Source organism: Pararge aegeria, chromosome 9, assembly GCF_905163445.1.
Source record: "Pararge aegeria chromosome 9, ilParAegt1.1, whole genome shotgun sequence".
NCBI classification, from domain to species: Eukaryota; Metazoa; Arthropoda; class Insecta; order Lepidoptera; family Nymphalidae; genus Pararge; species Pararge aegeria.
In genome coordinates this window covers 11639875-11658358 of record NC_053188.1, presented here as the reverse complement: position 1 = coordinate 11658358, position 18484 = coordinate 11639875, and the positions used below count along the sequence as shown (strand labels likewise).

At 35.5% G+C, this 18484-nt stretch overlaps 1 protein-coding gene across 3 annotated transcripts in view; it reads right to left on the bottom strand.

Annotated features, from left to right (window-relative positions):
* LOC120626182 overlaps window positions 1–18484 on the bottom strand; it is a 218095-nt gene that overhangs the window by 88382 nt on the left and 111229 nt on the right. For all 3 annotated transcript variants that reach the window (XM_039893553.1, XM_039893554.1, XM_039893555.1), the window contains one exon: window positions 12065–12118. In XM_039893553.1, the coding sequence (XP_039749487.1) occupies window positions 12065–12118 (54 nt within the window). The remainder of the gene's footprint in view (window positions 1–12064; window positions 12119–18484) is intronic.

The following is an 18484-nucleotide window of genomic DNA, read 5'->3' as shown; positions in this document are numbered from 1 at the left end:
ATAATTAGGTAGGTTTATTGGTCTTTGTAGCCTAAAACAAAAAAACAACCGAACGCTGCGTTCTAACCTCCTGCTTACAGAACGCTAAAAAAACTTGTACTACTACCTATTGCGATTTCGAGAATAGGCGCTCTGGTTCTTTATACAAGTGGTTATTGGTTTTCCGTGTTTCTGTTTATTTCGAATAGCCATAAATATTGACGTCAATAACCTAAATGTTTTAGTAAGTGGAACTGCCACGAAATATACATGCATGTAGAGTTTCGTAGAATTGTATTAACATCTTGCATAATACCATTAGTATAAATTAAAATACAAGAAACATTGTTTGTGCAGAAAATTTGTCTCAGACATGTTTTATTTTATCATTGTAATCGTTACAGTTGTTGGCCCATACAAAGTGCGATGACAGTGTAGATAGTTTAATTAATAATTACTGATACCTACTAATTCGTAATGCCTGCCTTTTTAATCTGTAAACCTTTGTTTAAACGAATTGTAGGCAACGGCGCTTCAACAGTTGTGTACCTACAAACTTATAACTTAACTGATTATAGTACTGCTCTCCTATTCCGCAGGGACTATTAAGAGAAGGATGGCGCTACTGATACACCTGCCAACTTAATTAAGACAAAGCCATGCCTAGGCTTTTAATTTGCGTCCCTTCCTTAGTTCAAGATTGCGTCCAGAGTACGACCAATCAAAGGAAACACGCGCCGCTTAGGACGTAAGAGGATATTTTTTGCGATTTTTAATCTAACTTAAAAATAACCCTGAAGCATCTCCCTGCGCCATGGTTGACACAAGATATCCGGGCACTGATGGCGAAGCGTAATGCTGCCAAAGCTATATATATATATATATATAGGATAGGAGACAAAAATTACATCCCCCGATTTTACCCCTGACAGGGGACATCATTAACTTGTCCACCTGCTAAAGCACGGGAACATGGAATAGGAAAGTTCACCCCCGTTTATAATTACACTTATATTACTTGGTATCCTTAGGTATTATTTCCATTTGTGCGCCATTGCTCTAAGAGTTGATAAAGCTGTGTGTGGGAGAACATAAATTTGTATCATATCCCCGGGGAGATAATTGTCTCCTGCCCATGCTAGCCGTGTAGTAGACCGGTGATGGGTTGTTAATGATGATACCAAGAGAGAGTCATATCTACAACAGAAATCTTTCAGTAAACAAGTAGTCGCAATCTCACGCGGAATTTCACATGCCACAGAAAGATTAAAACGTCTCGTTCGGAACGTTTCCACTTCTTATCGTTCGGGAGTCAAGGGTCTTACATCTTACGTCGTGACATTGGTTTTATCATGCCCCCTGTAGCTTGATTCAGTTTATTTGATATTAATAATATAGAGCTATTTATATTAAAAACAATCCAGCCTCTTTGGAATAATCGCACAACCACGCACAATATAAATACTTACTGTTATTTTAGACTGAAATCTCATTATTACCTTAGTATCTACTTATTAAAAGAAGCCTCTGGTGTTTCTTCTAACGTTAAAAAAGTAATGAAAACCTTTTAGTAGTTACAAAGTGTCCCGATTACTTTAACAAACAAATCTTTCCTATTATTATCTAATATATATTTAGAAATATAGAAAGAGAATAAATTAGTTCGCGGTATCACCCGCATATAACTTTAGAATTCCCGAAATATGATATAAAAGTGAGAGTTACTGCGTAAAAGAAGGACAAAAACTTTTACACGGTCACATTATAATCTTCTTCTGAATAAATAAATACATATAAAAGGTATTTCTGGATTAGATTGAATGGAACAGTTCACAATCCGTTCAACTATTTTAGCATGAGTCCGTTATACAGGTACCTTACTACCATCGCTTAAAGCAGTATTACTTGAAATTACAGTTTATAATATTATGATATAAGGATTAAAATTCTTCAACATAACGTGAACAATATTAAAATCATACTGCTTTTAGTACTCCCAGGACTGCGCTTAGATTTATCTTTTAGCAGGTAGCCCGTACATGTTCCTAATCTAACGTAACCTGCTGTGCTCTCTGGCAAGTAACGTAAAATATCACACCAATCTGTTGTTCTGCTACTGCGAGTAAGAAGTTCAAAGTACCAAAAACACTACCGAATTGTATTATATTAGGATTGTAGGCTACTTAAATAGGGAAAACCGAACCATCTTATTACAATGTATTATCACTATTTTTCCTAGTTTCAACTTAATTATAATTTTATAATTAAGTTGAAACTAGGAAAAATAGTGATAATTCCATCAACAACTACCTATTGTTTATTAAAATGTGATCTAATCTTTATTTAGTTACACTGTATAATGTAGGTTTTTTTCAAGGATATAGGTACTTTTAAAGGTCTGAGGAAGGCTTCGATGGCATTTTGTAGATTAAATCTTTAGACCTTATAACATAATCTTGCCTATAACAGTCAACTGGCCTCTCTCAACAGGCGAGTTTTCCTATGATCACCACGCTGGGCAGACGGGTTGATGATCGTGGCAAATGGTAGTAGTGGCACAGACGCTGCTACTTGTTCTCCGTTTTAATCCCTTAGTCGCCTCGTACGACATCCTTCTCATACGAGAAGATGGTGGTGTATTCTGATTTGCCTTCACCACTCTTAACATACTGATGAAAAATATAATCAGTTATTTGAGTAAGCTCACTCATTTCATATAAGTGTCACTAAGGTATAACTGATTGCCGTTATTAAAAACGTGGCCGTACTTAGAACATATAGTATGGATGGATAGAGAAACATAAAAACAGTGACGCAGTGATTCATTGTCTGCATATTAGGTATGTGGCCGCTGGATACAAGCGGCCCAGGCCGTGGACTTAGGAACTCCCTACAAAAGACCTATGTCCAGCAGTGGACTTCAACCGGTTGAACTGATGATGATGATGATGATATCATGTAACAGTTTAAATTTTGATAACTTTAGGTCTCGCCGGCGGCGGTCTCTTGGACTATAATTGTGAGCGTATTTAGAATATAAAGATTTTATCCTATTTGATAAATAAGTATTATTGTTTATGCGTATAGTAATAGCTCAAATGACGTAGGTACAAACATCATATTTATTCATTTAGAGACTTGTTTATCGACAGAGACGTAATCTTAATGCGTGCGTATATGAAATTAAACACACTACCAATTTATTAATAAATAATATTTACGTTGCGATTGATTATTCATATTATAATTTTTGATAATTACAATATAACTAAATGTATGTACTCAAATCTGCATGGATTTCTATTGCATACGATATTATTTAACGTTTACCGCGGGTATAAACCAAATGTATATAAATCAAACGTGGACCAACGCATAATTAATTCCTATTGTCCTGCAATCCCGGTTTGATGTGACCAGTGGCGTGCATAGAGCGTATGCACAGGGTATGCAGATGCTATAAAATGAAGAAAATCTCCAGTACAACTTATAAAAACTTTAGGGTAGGCTTTTTATACCTCTTACGATGCCTATCCTTATGTTTTTTTATAACCCGTACTGGAGATTTTTTTTATTTTCATATCATCTGCCCGCTTAGTGCATACCCTGTGCATACCCTGTATGCACGCCACTAGATTTGACCGTTTAGGGGGTATTTGGGCAAGTCTGTTTTTTGGTACATTAAAAATATTTTTAAAGATAGGTATATGTATTTCAGCACTAAAATTAATTTAAACCTAATGAAAAGTGATCCGATTTCCTATTCTCGCTGCACACAATCCTGTTACGGTCCCAGTGGGCCTGAATTTCGACCACTCATCTTCATCATCAATAGCCACAGTAGTCCACAGCTTGACTAAATGCCTCTCGCGAAGTATTTACCCAGAATCACCACGCTGGACAGATGGGTTGATGATCGCAGCAGACGGTAGTAGTAGCATAGAGTATAGTGCTGCCCATTCTCCGCTTTATTTATTTTCTTAGTCGCCTCGTACGACATCCGCGGGATAGGAGGGATACTTAGTCAGATGTAAGCTTTTTACGTACACAAACATGAAAAGTAGCTCAGTTGTGCCTTTTAAGCTTACGGTTACGGTATTTTTGTTAATCTTGTTCCTAAAATTGTACAAAAAATATTGGCAGATTGGCCTTTTTTTTCTGATTCCGAATATGTATATAACTCAATTTCGGAAAAAATGATAGTTGTGTCCTTTTTCCTTATGACGGCAGTACTGACAACTGCATTCTGATTTGCCATCACTACACGGCAATATCGTCTTCATATATCAGCCAATTTAAAGAAAACCTTTATTATGCTTCGAATCACAAGAAATGCTCATAAATTAGTGACATCTGCATATCGTCTGCGAAAGGTGCAGAAGTCATTTGTGGGATTGAGTATACGCTTTTATAACACGATTCCTATAGTAATTTTGGACCTACCAATGCATAAGTTTAAAGAATGTGTTAAAACACATTTATTACAGCGAGGTTACTATAGAATTGATGAATTTCTTAATGACAAGGTTGCTTGGAAGCATCCGGTTCCGCTTTCATCTCTCACAAGATAGAAAAATGAATTTTAAAATGTAAAATATAAATTGTTGATATTGGAAAAGAGCAACTGCTGAGTTTCTTGCCGGCTTCTTCGGTAGAATCTGCCTTCCGAACCGGTGGTAGAGTCACTACACACAGACAGACTTGACGTTTCAAAAGTGCTTATATTAGGCCTACTTGAAATAAATGAATTGTGAATACATTAAAAATCTTAGCATTGAATCCGCGCAGTTGTAGAAAACCTCATGAAAACCAGTTTGGTAGTGTTTGGGTATATCGCGTTCAGACAGCCAAAAGTACAGACAGACAGACAGACGTGGTAAGGGAATTTGTTTTATAATAGTTAGTGAAGTAGGAAACTACGACATTCGCTAACGTTACACAATTCATACACAAATAGAACACGCGGTCGAATTTGCAACAAAGTGGATAATTTAATTGAAGGAACAGCGGGTTACACCATACCACAACAATAGTAATGGGATATTGAGTATTGTTTCTAAAACATTGTCTACACGTGTTAACTGTTAGACGTGGCGAAATAGGTTCAATGCTTTAAAGTTGTTGCTGTAAGAGCGCTTGTGCACTGCATCAGATATGAGTACGAGATAATACCTAGATTGTTGACTTATCATATTATTAAAATTAAGCTTAATTTGATATACTCCGCGAAGAGCAGGAGAATCTGTATGGTGTAATTTATAATTTCTTCAATCCGTATACTCCACACCAAACAGATCCTCGGCAAGTGCCATTCATTGTAAAGCCAACAACTCCTGAGGATGCTCCGGATTCGGAGCGAAACGCGCGTAGTATACGGATTGAAGAAATTATAAATTACACTATACAGATTCTCCTGCTGTTGGCGGAGTATAGCAAATTAAGCTTAATTTTCATAATAAATTGTGGATTTCCGCAAAAGTAACGCCTGCTTCTATCCGATATGTTGACTTATCAAAAAATATTTTTTATTCCTAGAAACGCAGATTGAATTCTAAAGAGTTGGTAAGAATTTTATGGACTGGCACGCAGAGGTTGTCTTATTCAATGACAAGTTGGTACTTCGCTGCGACTAGACTTCCCTTTGGTTCTGTTGGGGTATTCTGTGTTCCTGTGAATTGGAATTGTCTGAGAAGCTATGGAATGGTAGCTGGCTGAACTCTAAATCTCTTTTCATTTTGTACTAGCGTTGGCAACTGCGATTCAGTTATGATATTCGGTTCAAATAAACAATTCATGTCCAATCGGGTCGGATCAGACGCAGTGCACAACCGCTCTAAAGGCAGCAAGACGGTGTTGTCAGAATATGGCGAGTTTTGCTTGGAATTTCCGCCTGGCGCGTGGACGATTATTTAAAGTAGGTATTTTCTGCTTAATTTATGCATTCTATGTTATTCTTACTTTAAGGGTTCTGTACGCGAGAAGTGCCATGTACGACCATACCTACACCCTACAGCCTATTACTTAGCCCCTACTATCCGTATTTATGTCCGTCCGTCCGGCCGTAAGAAACTTGAAGTTTACAGAAGGTTTCAGTATATTCTTGATACCGCTATAACAACAAATTAAGGGTACGAGTTTGTGGAAATGGGTGGGGTACATAGCTCGGAGAACCAATACACGATGGGGTTCCAAATGGCTGGAACGGTGACCCCGCTATGATAAACGCAGCGTTGGTCGGGAACCCAACTAAACGAGGTGGACAGACTTACATCAAACGTCGCTGGGAGCCGTTGGAAACATTCGGCCCAGGACCGTGGATATTGGAACTCCCTACAAAAGATCCACGTCCAGCTGTGAACTTCAATCGGTTTAAGTAATAATGATGATGGTGATAGTATGTGTCTAGTAAGAGTGGATAAAACCAGAATTTATTTCATATTTTAGATATTATACTATCAATATGCAGGATAATTTAAAGGCTTACGCTTCTAAACGGTATTTTAAACGGTCTCAAGTTGATGAGATAAAGCCACATTAATTCTCCAATATTTCGCTGTAATTGATTTTCGTGGAAGTCCTTTTTATTAAGCTAAATTTGCCTAAGGGGTTTTCCCGTTGGACATGGTCTGACTTCGTCGTATTTATGATGTTGTATAGCCGACTATACATTATGTTGCCCGCGACTTCACCTGCATTTGTTTTTTGTTTTTAGTTATCCTATGCGCAAAGTTTGTTTTAATAAAAAAAGGGAACTTGATTGTAAGGATGCAAGTTTGGTATAACTAGAATACAAGCTATAGGTATATAAGCAAAACTTTCTTAGGATCGGTTTAGCTGTCTAATTTATGCACACGATGTAAATCCCGGATGTAAAAAGTACGAGAAATATGTAGGTACGTGTGTAAATATATGTCGGCATCAAAGGTTACAAATAAACAAACAGACGAATTTTCGCATTTATTATATAAGTGTCTATAACCGATAGACTATTTAACGCCAATAACAAATTGCCAATGATCCTGAGTTTATTCAAAAAGCAGAAATACCTACACCGCTCAAAATATTTAGAGTATAGCACATATTACTAAATCATATTATTGTAAAAAATGTTATTAATAATTTATACCTGTGTGAGTTTTGTTTACACCTTTAGTTAAGTATTATTATTGACGTCACTAATTCTAAGCTCGTGATTCTTGTTGTTTTTTTCTACAGAGCTTTAAAAATCGGTTTAACATATAGGTATCCTTGAAAAGGTCAGATTTAAGTAGGTACTGGCTTCATTTGTAAAATATTACGAGACATATTTTGTGTCATTTCTAAATTGACACGGTCCCAAGGTTATTTTTTCACATTAGCTTAGGGGAAGAATTCGGTTCATAAATTAACTTTGTTAACTTTGGTTGAGTAATTTTTTCATTTATTCAATGAAATGATTGATGAAGTTATTTTTTTTTTTTGATTTCCCAGTAAAAAATGTTATTGCGGTGGTAAAAAGAAAACTTTGAATTCCATGTAGTATTATCTTTAGTCGAGGCTTATCTCTATTCTCTGGCACATTTTCTTGTTGTTGGTATGTCTTCAAAGATTGTCATGAGTGGTACAGTCAGGTAGCATATATTACAAAATCTATATGTCGGTACTTTTGTATATTTTTTTTTTAAGATTTACTGGTTGGTTCCTACACTTAGCTGCTTGCTCAGTAAATCTATAATCGTAACAGTAGCATAGCACCGTATTTGGACTGCTTTATTATCATCTTTACACTAATCGAAATTTTACACTCCAGAACACTGGTCTCGTCTATACAGAACTCTTATTTACCCCTTTAGGTTTCCTCGCGATGTTTTCCATCAGGCAAGTGATATTTAAAAACACTTATAAATCTGAGAAGTTAGAGGTGCTTACCGAAGACGGAACTCAGTCCCCCTGAAAGGAAGGCCGAAGCCCTAACCACTAGGCTATCAAATATTTATCATTAGAAATTCAGATTGCTTAAGGTAATTATTATATACATCTTCTTCAACTAATGGTTATCGTACTAGGAGGGTTCCGGTATCCGGCCGATTCAGTTTTGCTTTACTTTATCTTGGACATCTGTTTTTTTAAGTATATTATCTCTGATCTGTGTTCACAATGCTCACTTACTTCAACAGTTACAAGTTTTAGGAACGGAAATGTTGAGGCATTAGTTATCGACCTCATTGCGGTCTCCATTTATCAATGCCTTACCATCTGAGACGATTTTCGACAACTTCCCCCCTTATATATTATGATAAACTTAGTACTTACCAATTCGTAACACCACTCCTTCAATTCCCACCACCCAATGCTGTTACAAAAATAACAACATTTTTTCTTTCTTCTCTCTTTCTTTCATTAAAGGTACTATCAACCCCATAGTAAACAAGTAGGTAGGAATGTGGTATCGCTTTAGTGCGGTTTCAGCGAGGTAGGTAAATATTCGAAACCTTATAAGGGAAAAATATCAATTTTCATGTAAGCGATCACTATTGCATTACAATTATAAAACTCCTGTGGTAAGAGGCGAGTGGTAGTTTTTTTTATTTGGATTACTGAAGTGATAGAGTTACCTCATAACTGGTGTGGGTATAACATTTCTAGCCTGAACAAGATTATAGGGATTAATAGGGATTAGTTGGGTCAATTTGGAAGTCATCATCATCATTATTTGCCCCGTGAGAGAGCGGGTATAGAGCATAGACCCACCACACTCCATTACAGTTTCAGTTACAGTTTATAATAATTCCAACTAATATTATAAATATCAATGTAAGTTTGTTTGTTACACTTTCACGCAAAAACTACTTAACCGATCCGCATGAAACTTTGTACACATATTCTTGGAAGTGTTAGAAGTAATATAGAATACTTTTATCCCGACATTAAGCTCGGTTAGTGTTTGACGATTTTACACCATAAATCTGACAAATTATAATTGATTTAAATTATTATTTTCGTACAATAGAGGTTATAGTACAAAAATAATCAATATGTTTTTAATTTTGCCCAAACTGTGGTTGGAGATAGAGGACAGAACTCCTCAGCGGACAACAGCAAACCCCTCATTTAAGGCTTAGCGATACTACATACTTTATTTTTTTTTTTTTAGATCTACAACTAAATTTAATGCCACATCAAAAAACAAAATGATACACAGACGAAGTCGCGGGCAACAGCTAGTAAATAATAAATAAATAAATATACTACGACAATACGCCATCTAGCCCAAAAGTAAGCGTAGCTTGTGTTATGGGTACTAAGAGGACTGATCAATATTTTAATGAATAATAAATACATAAATACTTATAATACACCCAAACACTGAAAAATATTCATGTTCATCACACAATTAACATTTTTCCAGTTGTGGGAATCGAACCCACGGTCTTAGACCCAGAAAGCAGGGTCGCTGCCCACTGCGCCAACCGAAAAAGCTAACCTCTAAACCAAGGAGGCAGTTCAGTATACGTTGGCCAGCTATACGTGTTATTTTATTGAGAACGAATTCAGTTCTATTATATACAGTATTGGTAACGTAAACACACCTAAAGACGTTTAATTTAGAGTTGCAAATCCTGTACTTCTGATTTTTGTTTTACAAAGGTTCTGAGAAAACACGAGCTAAAGAATTATTGGAGGCAAATTTGAGCTTTCACACAATGTTATCAATCCACTTCACGCCCATGTTTAACTATTTCCATACTCGAAAACGACGCCTCGAATTGCAAGACGAGACTTCTGCCGACACCCGGACGGGCTCCCCCGATGTCTTCAAGCTCTAGGTCTCTTCTCACCTCATTTGCCGGTGACGCTGTAACAACCCCTCAGATGGTTTTAAGCTACCGTCCTTGCAACAAAGAAAATAAACTGGAAAGCAATGAGAAGGCCGAGGTCGTGGCACGTTTGCCTAGAAGATGCCTATTCACTCTTGCCTTAAAGGTAATAAATTGTTAAACGCGGCAGGAATCATTTACCGGATAGGCATTCCACAACTTTGCTACTCTTATCCGAAATGACAGTTAAAAAGTTTCATGCAACTAAAGGCACTAAAGTGGTAGAACTGTGAAGGAGAAACCCAATCACCACGATTGTGTGCACATTTACTACTGCTATCATGCTACCTACTACGATCATGCTACTACTATTCCGCTTTGTATCTCCTAAATAGTTATTAGGTACCTCCTAGGTACATATGATGTAAGGAATATCTAATAAGGTACATAGGCTTGTAGGAACGTATAGTTTATCATGTACCTAGTAGGTACCACACTTTTCTTATATATATTTACAATAATGTAACAACGGAAAACTAATTTGTCAATTGAATCCTCCGTATTGCGACGTGTACAGCAGTCCGTGTCGAGTCTTTGAACTTGCCGACGCGACGCGACGCCTGCGTTTGGTCATTAATTTGTGGCCGCTATCAAAGCGTGCCAGCTATTCAAGCGAAAGTAGAAACTATAACGATGTTATAGGTACTAAGCGATTAGCTGTGCAGGGATGGGAGAGGAAATAAGTAGAATTCTATTCATTATAAATTGTAAGATTCCACGTCAGTAGAAAACTTAAGAACCTAATCTGACAACCATAGGTATATTTATTGATTATAAAACAAAACAAACCCATCAAGTATGATTAAATAAACAAAGTTTGGTACGATACCTACCTAGGTACCCACCTATTTTATCTCACAAGGTGTGGAATAGTAGTAGTCTACAATAGTCATATTATCTTTATGGTTGAAACTCATAAAATAAAATACCTGTTAGTAGAGCGGCAGCCCTATTAGCTGACGTAAAGAACAAATGATGTCATACAAAAACGTCAGTTTTACCAGCAGGTAGGTACCTAGTAAGTTTGTACCTACTTTCATTAATATAATGTAAAGTGCTAATTTACGCGATATTCATAATTTGATAGGAGGTAGGTATTTGGATATACCCGGCATGCCGAATGACCATAAAATTGGAAATTCAAGACGTCATTAATACTCAGCTTCTGATGTAATAAAAGTACCTAAACGCGTAGGTAATGTAGGTATACGATACGCTATTCAGATTTTTAATCGATAACGGGTTTTGCGTTTGAGTACGATTTCACGTTGGAAGAAACGTGATTGTTTAGTAGGTAGGTACTGATAAGTAGATCTAGAACTAATTGGGAATAAAATATTTTAACCAAAGATGCCTAGGGGGATTCATATCTCATTTCGGTTGGTACATCAGCCGTAAGGATGGAACAGCTGATTCTGGAAACACATTTTTGCAAGATCTCAACTCTTTTAATCATTAGGCCCTATTCTGGTGATGGTGAAGCAAAAACGTCCAAAAATATAAAACTAAACGTTAGGCAATAGGGTAGGTAAAAATCAGCATTATATTTTCCTACTTCTTGGCACATCCATCTCTCTCATAGGACAGAGCCAGAGGGCTCTACTCCACGCTGTTTCCAGAAAGGTTAGCACTGGCAGGCTTTTGGTAAAAAAATTTTTTTGATAAGTCATCATAATCGCAAATCAGCGGAATATTAATAAGTAGGTAATAGCAGTGACGGGCAGTTTAAAGAACCCATTCCCAGAGCTATAGACGTCTCTATCCGGACTGCGCTTATTATACCTACTATAGTAACTCCGAGCCGAAACCTGTCTTCCGTGAATTATATTTTATTACTAAAGAAATAAATAACCGATTTTGAAAGCTACTAGCGCCATCCAGTTAAAAGAAAGTAATAACTTATTTTAAGAACTACTAGCGCCATCTAGAGCACATATTAGACAAAATAATCTGATAAGCGCCATCTAGTAAATACTCTATGAACTAAGTAAATAAACTCAGAAGGTAGTTAACGAAGTACTACATAGATGGCGTTGAGACGTAAATTTGACGAAGTAGTGTTAGAGGTTTTGCATAGATGGCGCTAATAAAATATTCGTAGTTATAATATTAGTAGTATTTTTTATGACCTCGCTTGATGGCGCTTTATTAAATAATTATACAAAAATTATAAATTTCCGACTAAAAACTACTATTTATTTAATATTTTTAAGTATCTTCAAACTTACCAGTATCGTTGAGTAGTCCGTGAATGTCTGTCGTCGACCCATCGGCCGACATTGCTGTAAAGAGAGAGAAAAGGAATCATTTTTTACTGATTTCATAGGTAAATAACATTCATTCATTTCATTTCATAGAAAACGTGGATGTCCAGGGTGCTTTCAAAATAAAACGACGCCGATGGCCTACCTGATGATAAGTGGAAAACCATCACCTATGAATGGAGGAACACTTAACAGGGCATGCAAGAAATGCCGAACGACACAAAGTGCTATGTCAATCCATCCGAGACGTACCTGCCCAGGTGCTAAGCCCTATGTGGATAAAATAACATCTGCAAACAAGACATTCAGACCGGAAAACAGCAATGTTGCTTAGCGGCAGATATAAGCACGGCGGTAGGTAGTACGTCGCCGGACGAGCTCTGTCACAAAAAGCTCAGTAATTAAATATCTACTAGGTAATACTTACGAAAAAAAATTACGTAGACATAGCCATTTAAATCAGTTCATAAATAAAAATTACTCAAGACACTTGTGCATCCTCATAAGTTTTATCTTCTAGGATTTCTAGTACCTAAGTATAATTAATATTTGTACATTAATTGTTTGTAAAATATATATATTATATACCTACCTCCATTTTAACTGAACAATCTCAATGTGCGAAAATTTTAATACATGAGGGATCGGACGAATAGTGGGTCTATTACTTATAAGTTACACTTAGTAAATGTTATTGACTAACGAAATGCTTTTAAAGCTTTTAAAGCATGCAAGTATTTTTATAATACGACTTTAAATAATTTTTTGTAAGTTTAAGATTGTTTGTCCCGGAATTCCAATAATAAAAAAAACATATACGCAACTGCATGTTATTGAAACATTTTTTTTTCAAATTAGATAGGTACCTACTGTACTTATTTTTAAATCGGGAAATCGTACATTCTGGTCCAGTCCATCGTTTTAAATACCGACTGTTTTATATTATGAATAAGTCGAGCGTGACCTACCGATCTTGCATTCTTTTACGCCCAGTTAAGCTTTTGACTTGATTACAGCGTTAGGCAAATGTTCAAACACCGTAGTGTTCAGAATCATTAACTTATTATTAAAAATAGGACTTTCATTATATAAAACTGTCTTTCCCCGCCTAAATTTGGACATTCTTATGATTTAGCTGTAGATTAATGAGGATTCTGTAAAATAAATAATTCTTTAAATAATGTTCTTCAGAGGATTATTTAAATAATTTTATACAGGGAACACTAAAAAAAGCATAGCATCAATTCATCCTGGGATTTTGATAAAATATAAAACCGACTTCATCGTTATGACATCCATTCATATTTTGATTATCCGTTTATTTGGTTAAAGGTACAAAAAATAATGAAGGAAACTATAAACCAACACGATTTTTATTTTTATTAGATTTTTTCAAACAGCATTAAAGCAATTTCGTATGACGTACCTACCAAACAAAAAAATATATAACAATCAATTCGTGATTGGTGGAGTAATCGCGTAACAAGAACGCGTCAAGATCTATCGCCTTGCATTTATATTAATATTAAGTATGGATACACCTATAAAGTTTCTAGATTGAATTCCGCGTGAGTCTGCTTATCCGTTATATAATGGTCATTCCGTCATAACCGCGGGACGAAGGCCGTGGCCAGCGGACTGTGACCACGGGTGACACGGCAGCTGAACGCCAATAAGGCTGTAGACCGTTTCATCTGATTTTCTAAAGATAAATAAAGGTACGTATTTGAAAGACTGTAGAACCGGCCTATATTTTGATTTTGACGGCCGATTGGCGCAGTGGGCAGCGACCCTGCTTTCTGAGTCCAAGGGCGTAGGTTCGATTCCCACTACTGCGCCATTCGAACGTCAAATTATAAGTATTTTTCTAAAATGTTCATAAAAATATTAATTATATTTTTATATGTAATGTACATATATTTATTAAAAAAAAAAAGATATAGCGGGCGCAAAAGGTTGTTTGGGTTGGTAACGAATATTTATGTCGAAGGAGAGTTGGATAAATCGTCTTTGCGAACAAAAGTACGTAAGTATATTTATTCTCCACTCACAAATAAAAAAAATATACCTACAACTAAGCGCGGTTGCAGGGGTTTTCCTTTAAAGACCTTCCTTGCCTTATTTATAAAGAACTTACAAATCTCACATAATAACAAAATACCGGTTGTTTTCAGCATAATAAATTGAGCGGAAAACTCAATACTCTCGTATCCAAACTAAAATAACAGATATAAAAATAACTGCTATCCTTTTTAACATGTTCAGTTTTGTGAAATAGGATAGTACCTACTTACTACTTTTAGACTTGTCAATTGAGTTTAGAAATTTGTGTACAAAAAATCGGCACCAATAAATAAATAAATAAATATACTACGACAATACACACATCGCCATCTAGCCCCAAAGTAAGCATAGCTTGTGTTATGGGTACTAAGATGACTGATGAATAATTATATGAATAATATACATAAATACTTATAATATATAGATAAACACCCAGACACTGAAAAACATTCATTTTCATCACACAAACATTGTCCAGTTGTGGGAATCGAACCCACGGCCTTGGCTCAGCAAGCAGGGTCGCTGCCCACTGCGCCAATCGGCCGTCAATATTCTGCATTTTCTTTTATTGTGGTTTAATTTGCTGGCGCGTTGTCTAGTTGGGTACCTATCAACCGAAAATAGGGATATTTCACTTTTTACAACTAAGCTTTTTTCTAGCAAGCGCGAGAAAACTATATTTTGTCTCATACAATATCATGTAATGGATAGGTAATTCTTTTTATTGCAACATATGGTTAAGTAACAGCCAGAGAACGCATCTAATTTTTATCGGCTATCACCTAAAGGTCACAGTTTGTGTCCGGTATAAAAGTTAACGAGAAGCGATTGAATTTGTGATGAGAAAAGTGTGTCAATATTTACATCGTAAACACATCTTCACTTTTAAATTGATTTAGAAATGTCACAGACACGCTAAAATAGCTTTTATTGACCATTAATGATGCGTTTTAATGAACATGGACGGATGTTCTTTCGCAAGCTCTATGTTTGGAACTCTAGCAATATAATTTTATTTAAAACGTAAGGTTAGGTTTATTTATCGCGCAATATACAGTAGGTAAGTAAGTAATTATAAGGATGCGAGTTGTTTTATCAGTATTGTGACGTAATTTTAACAAATATTATGATGAAGAAATTAATTGTCAGCACTTTTAAACAAAGCCTTTACTATAAGATATAATTGAAATAACACAAAAAATGCTTTTGTAATAGACCCCAGACCAAAATACCTCGACAGCCTTTTTTAAATTTTCAACTGTGAATTTTTTTCGGGAAACTTGATTAGTTGGTTGGTAAGCATGTTCAGCATCACGAGGTTCTGGGTTCGAATCGCGGGACGGGAAAATGTTAGGTTTGTAGAGTCTCTGTCTACAAACTTAGCAGTTAAAGAACTCTTATCTATAATATTCTATTGTTAACACCATTAATCAAACTTTGTAACGTAAAAGTATCATTCACTTATGAAGAGATTAATTATTATTACCACTGGTGAATACGAATGAAAAACAAAATGTCTTTGAGTAATGGTTTTTTATTGCTCAAATAAAAAAAAATATATATTTATTTAAATTCTTTATTTGTACACCACTACACAGTTAGGAAAATAAAGGACGAATAGAGAGAAACACAAAAACTGGAGTGGAATACAAAGGCGGCCTTATCGCTTAAAAGCGATCTCTGCCAGGCAACCGGCAAAATTAACACTTTGTTTACCAATTATAACTCTTTAACTCTTTATATAGGTTTTTAATTTACCGCATTTTTCTCCCGGACATCATTTCGCCCGTAATCCCCCAATGCCCTAAGACCAATGTCTTAAACCAGTGTGTGTTGCCAGTGATGACTCGACGGCTACATAATATGAGCTAGATTTATAAGAATATGAACACAAGTAGAAGTTCCAGAGTTATATGTTAACCAAATTCTTATTGTAACAGTCTTAACTACTAATTGTACAAAATACGTTTCGTGTATACTTAAAATTTCAGCACGATACAGAAACGGTCCGTTTAGCGGGCGATAAACTACTATTTTTATATGCAATGAATGTATAGACGACCTTCATGTCTCTGAAATTAAGTTTTGTAAATATTTAAGTACAATATTAGCAAATAGAGCGTACGTGATGAGTAAAAAAAACTTGGTCATTCATCCAAAGGTTAGTTTTTAATTTTAAAGATTTCCTGGTGTGTTTGCAGTTTGTTTACGAGAATAATAAATATACTACGACAATACCCACATCGGTATCTAGCCCCAAAGTAAGCGTAGCTTGTGTTATGAGTACCAAGATGCCTGATGAATATTTTTATGAATTATATACATAAGTACATAGAATATACATATAAACACCCAGACACTGAAAAACATTCATTCCCATCCCACAAACATTTTCCAGTAGTCGAACGCACGGCCTTGGGCTCAGAAAGCAGGGTCGCTGCAAACTGCGCCAATCGGCCGTCAAAGAATGTCCTGCTACTTAATGATTGTTTTATCCAGTTAAGCAATAAAAATTACTTAGACTACAAACTACACTTAGACTATAAATGAGACTAAGGTAGATTAAGTGCGGAGACTGGCTTGTAATAACCATCAAGTCAATTAAATTAGATTTAGTGGGAAACTAAATGGAAATGTCAATGATACGCTTCATAGGTTTTAATAATAAGGCCGTGGTCTGAACGAAAGGTCTCCTGGCTTGTTTCCGCTAATAGTTTTTTTCTCTGAATTAGTTTATTCAGTTTTGGTTGGCAATGAGCTTAACATATAGTGCTTTTAGTACTTTTGGTTTTAAACCGTCTCTAATAAAATTATACTGTTCTGTAAAGATCAACAAAGTGAGTGAAGAGGCCAGTGGAAATTTAATTGGTTTGATGATTAATATGAAGCATGTGCTATAAGAATAATTATTATAAATAATGGCACTAAAGTGATCTATAACCCAAGTTTAATGTTTGAGTTAGAAACATTAAACTTGGTGTGTTGATAACATACCATAATAACACACTTCTGTCAATATTACTTAAATATTGTCTTTACAATTTTCACATTACATTTTCGTAAATGCTGTTAGAATTTAGAGTGCCTAGTCAAAAAGGGGTCTCAGTCTATTGTTGTTGTTGTTTTCAGTCTAAAAGTTTTGCATTTACAGCATACATTGGCTCCTCACTCGAATAACTTTCGGGCCAACCGCGCTTGCTACATATTAAAGCCTTAATTCTATTTTATTTTATTACTCTCGATAAAATATTTGAAGTCTGCGTTTTTAATTTGCTAGTAAATCGATTTATAGTATGATTAGATATGTATTCATAGATCATTAAAGTATTAAATATAATAATTCTTTGAAAAAATGTGAATTAATTACGGTTTATAGATAGTTTTAACGCCATCATTTGTGTTTTTATAACACCTGTATCACCATCATCCCCAACCTATTAGTGGAACAGCTAGGCAAAGGTTTCTTTTGGAAAAGTGTGGGAGGTGCCGACTTCGATTCCCGGCAGGTACAAGTTGGAAATTTTTAATTTCTGAATTTTTGTTTGTTTGGTAGGATTTAGCCAGGGCTAGTTCAAAATATACAAATAAAAACATGCTACCAAACAATTTAGCGTTCGTTTACGGAGTCAAGGTATAATAGGTATTTAACTGTTATATACCTAACATATAAGCCGTCAAGGGCTAACGTGTAAAGCATAAAAAACAACGGATATAAAGTTACTATATAATAAGGTAGGTTTTATTATTCTCTACACATATCTACATTTCTCATCTTACTCTTACGAAATGGCATGCACTGTTAGTCTACGAGTGAGCTTATAACATTCTTGTTAACCTTGCTCTTAATACTTGCAACACGACAAATTCAATGCGTTAGATATGTAGGTACGTACGTCTTTATACACTCTGATAAAAGAGAACATTTCATTAAACCTTGTATTTACAATACAAAATAATTAATTATTTTTCACTATATATATTTCACAACTCCCTACCTACGACTAAAAGGTTACATTTATTTAAATAAATAAATAAATATACTACGACAATGACCGCATGCAAGATGGTCCGACGATATCGTTAACTGGATGCAAGTAGCCAAAGATAGAGACCGGTGGTCATCTCTGAAGGAGGCCTTTACCCTCGCATTAGAGGGGTTCTTACGAGAAGAAATATTATACCAAAAAGTTTGAAGTATGGCGTAATAAGGTCCGTTCATTATAAAAGATCACTGGGAATACCCAATAATGGAGATGAGCGGTAAAAACAAATAGCAATAGTTTTTCTAAGAATATGTTCGACAGCCGTAGTAGCTCAACA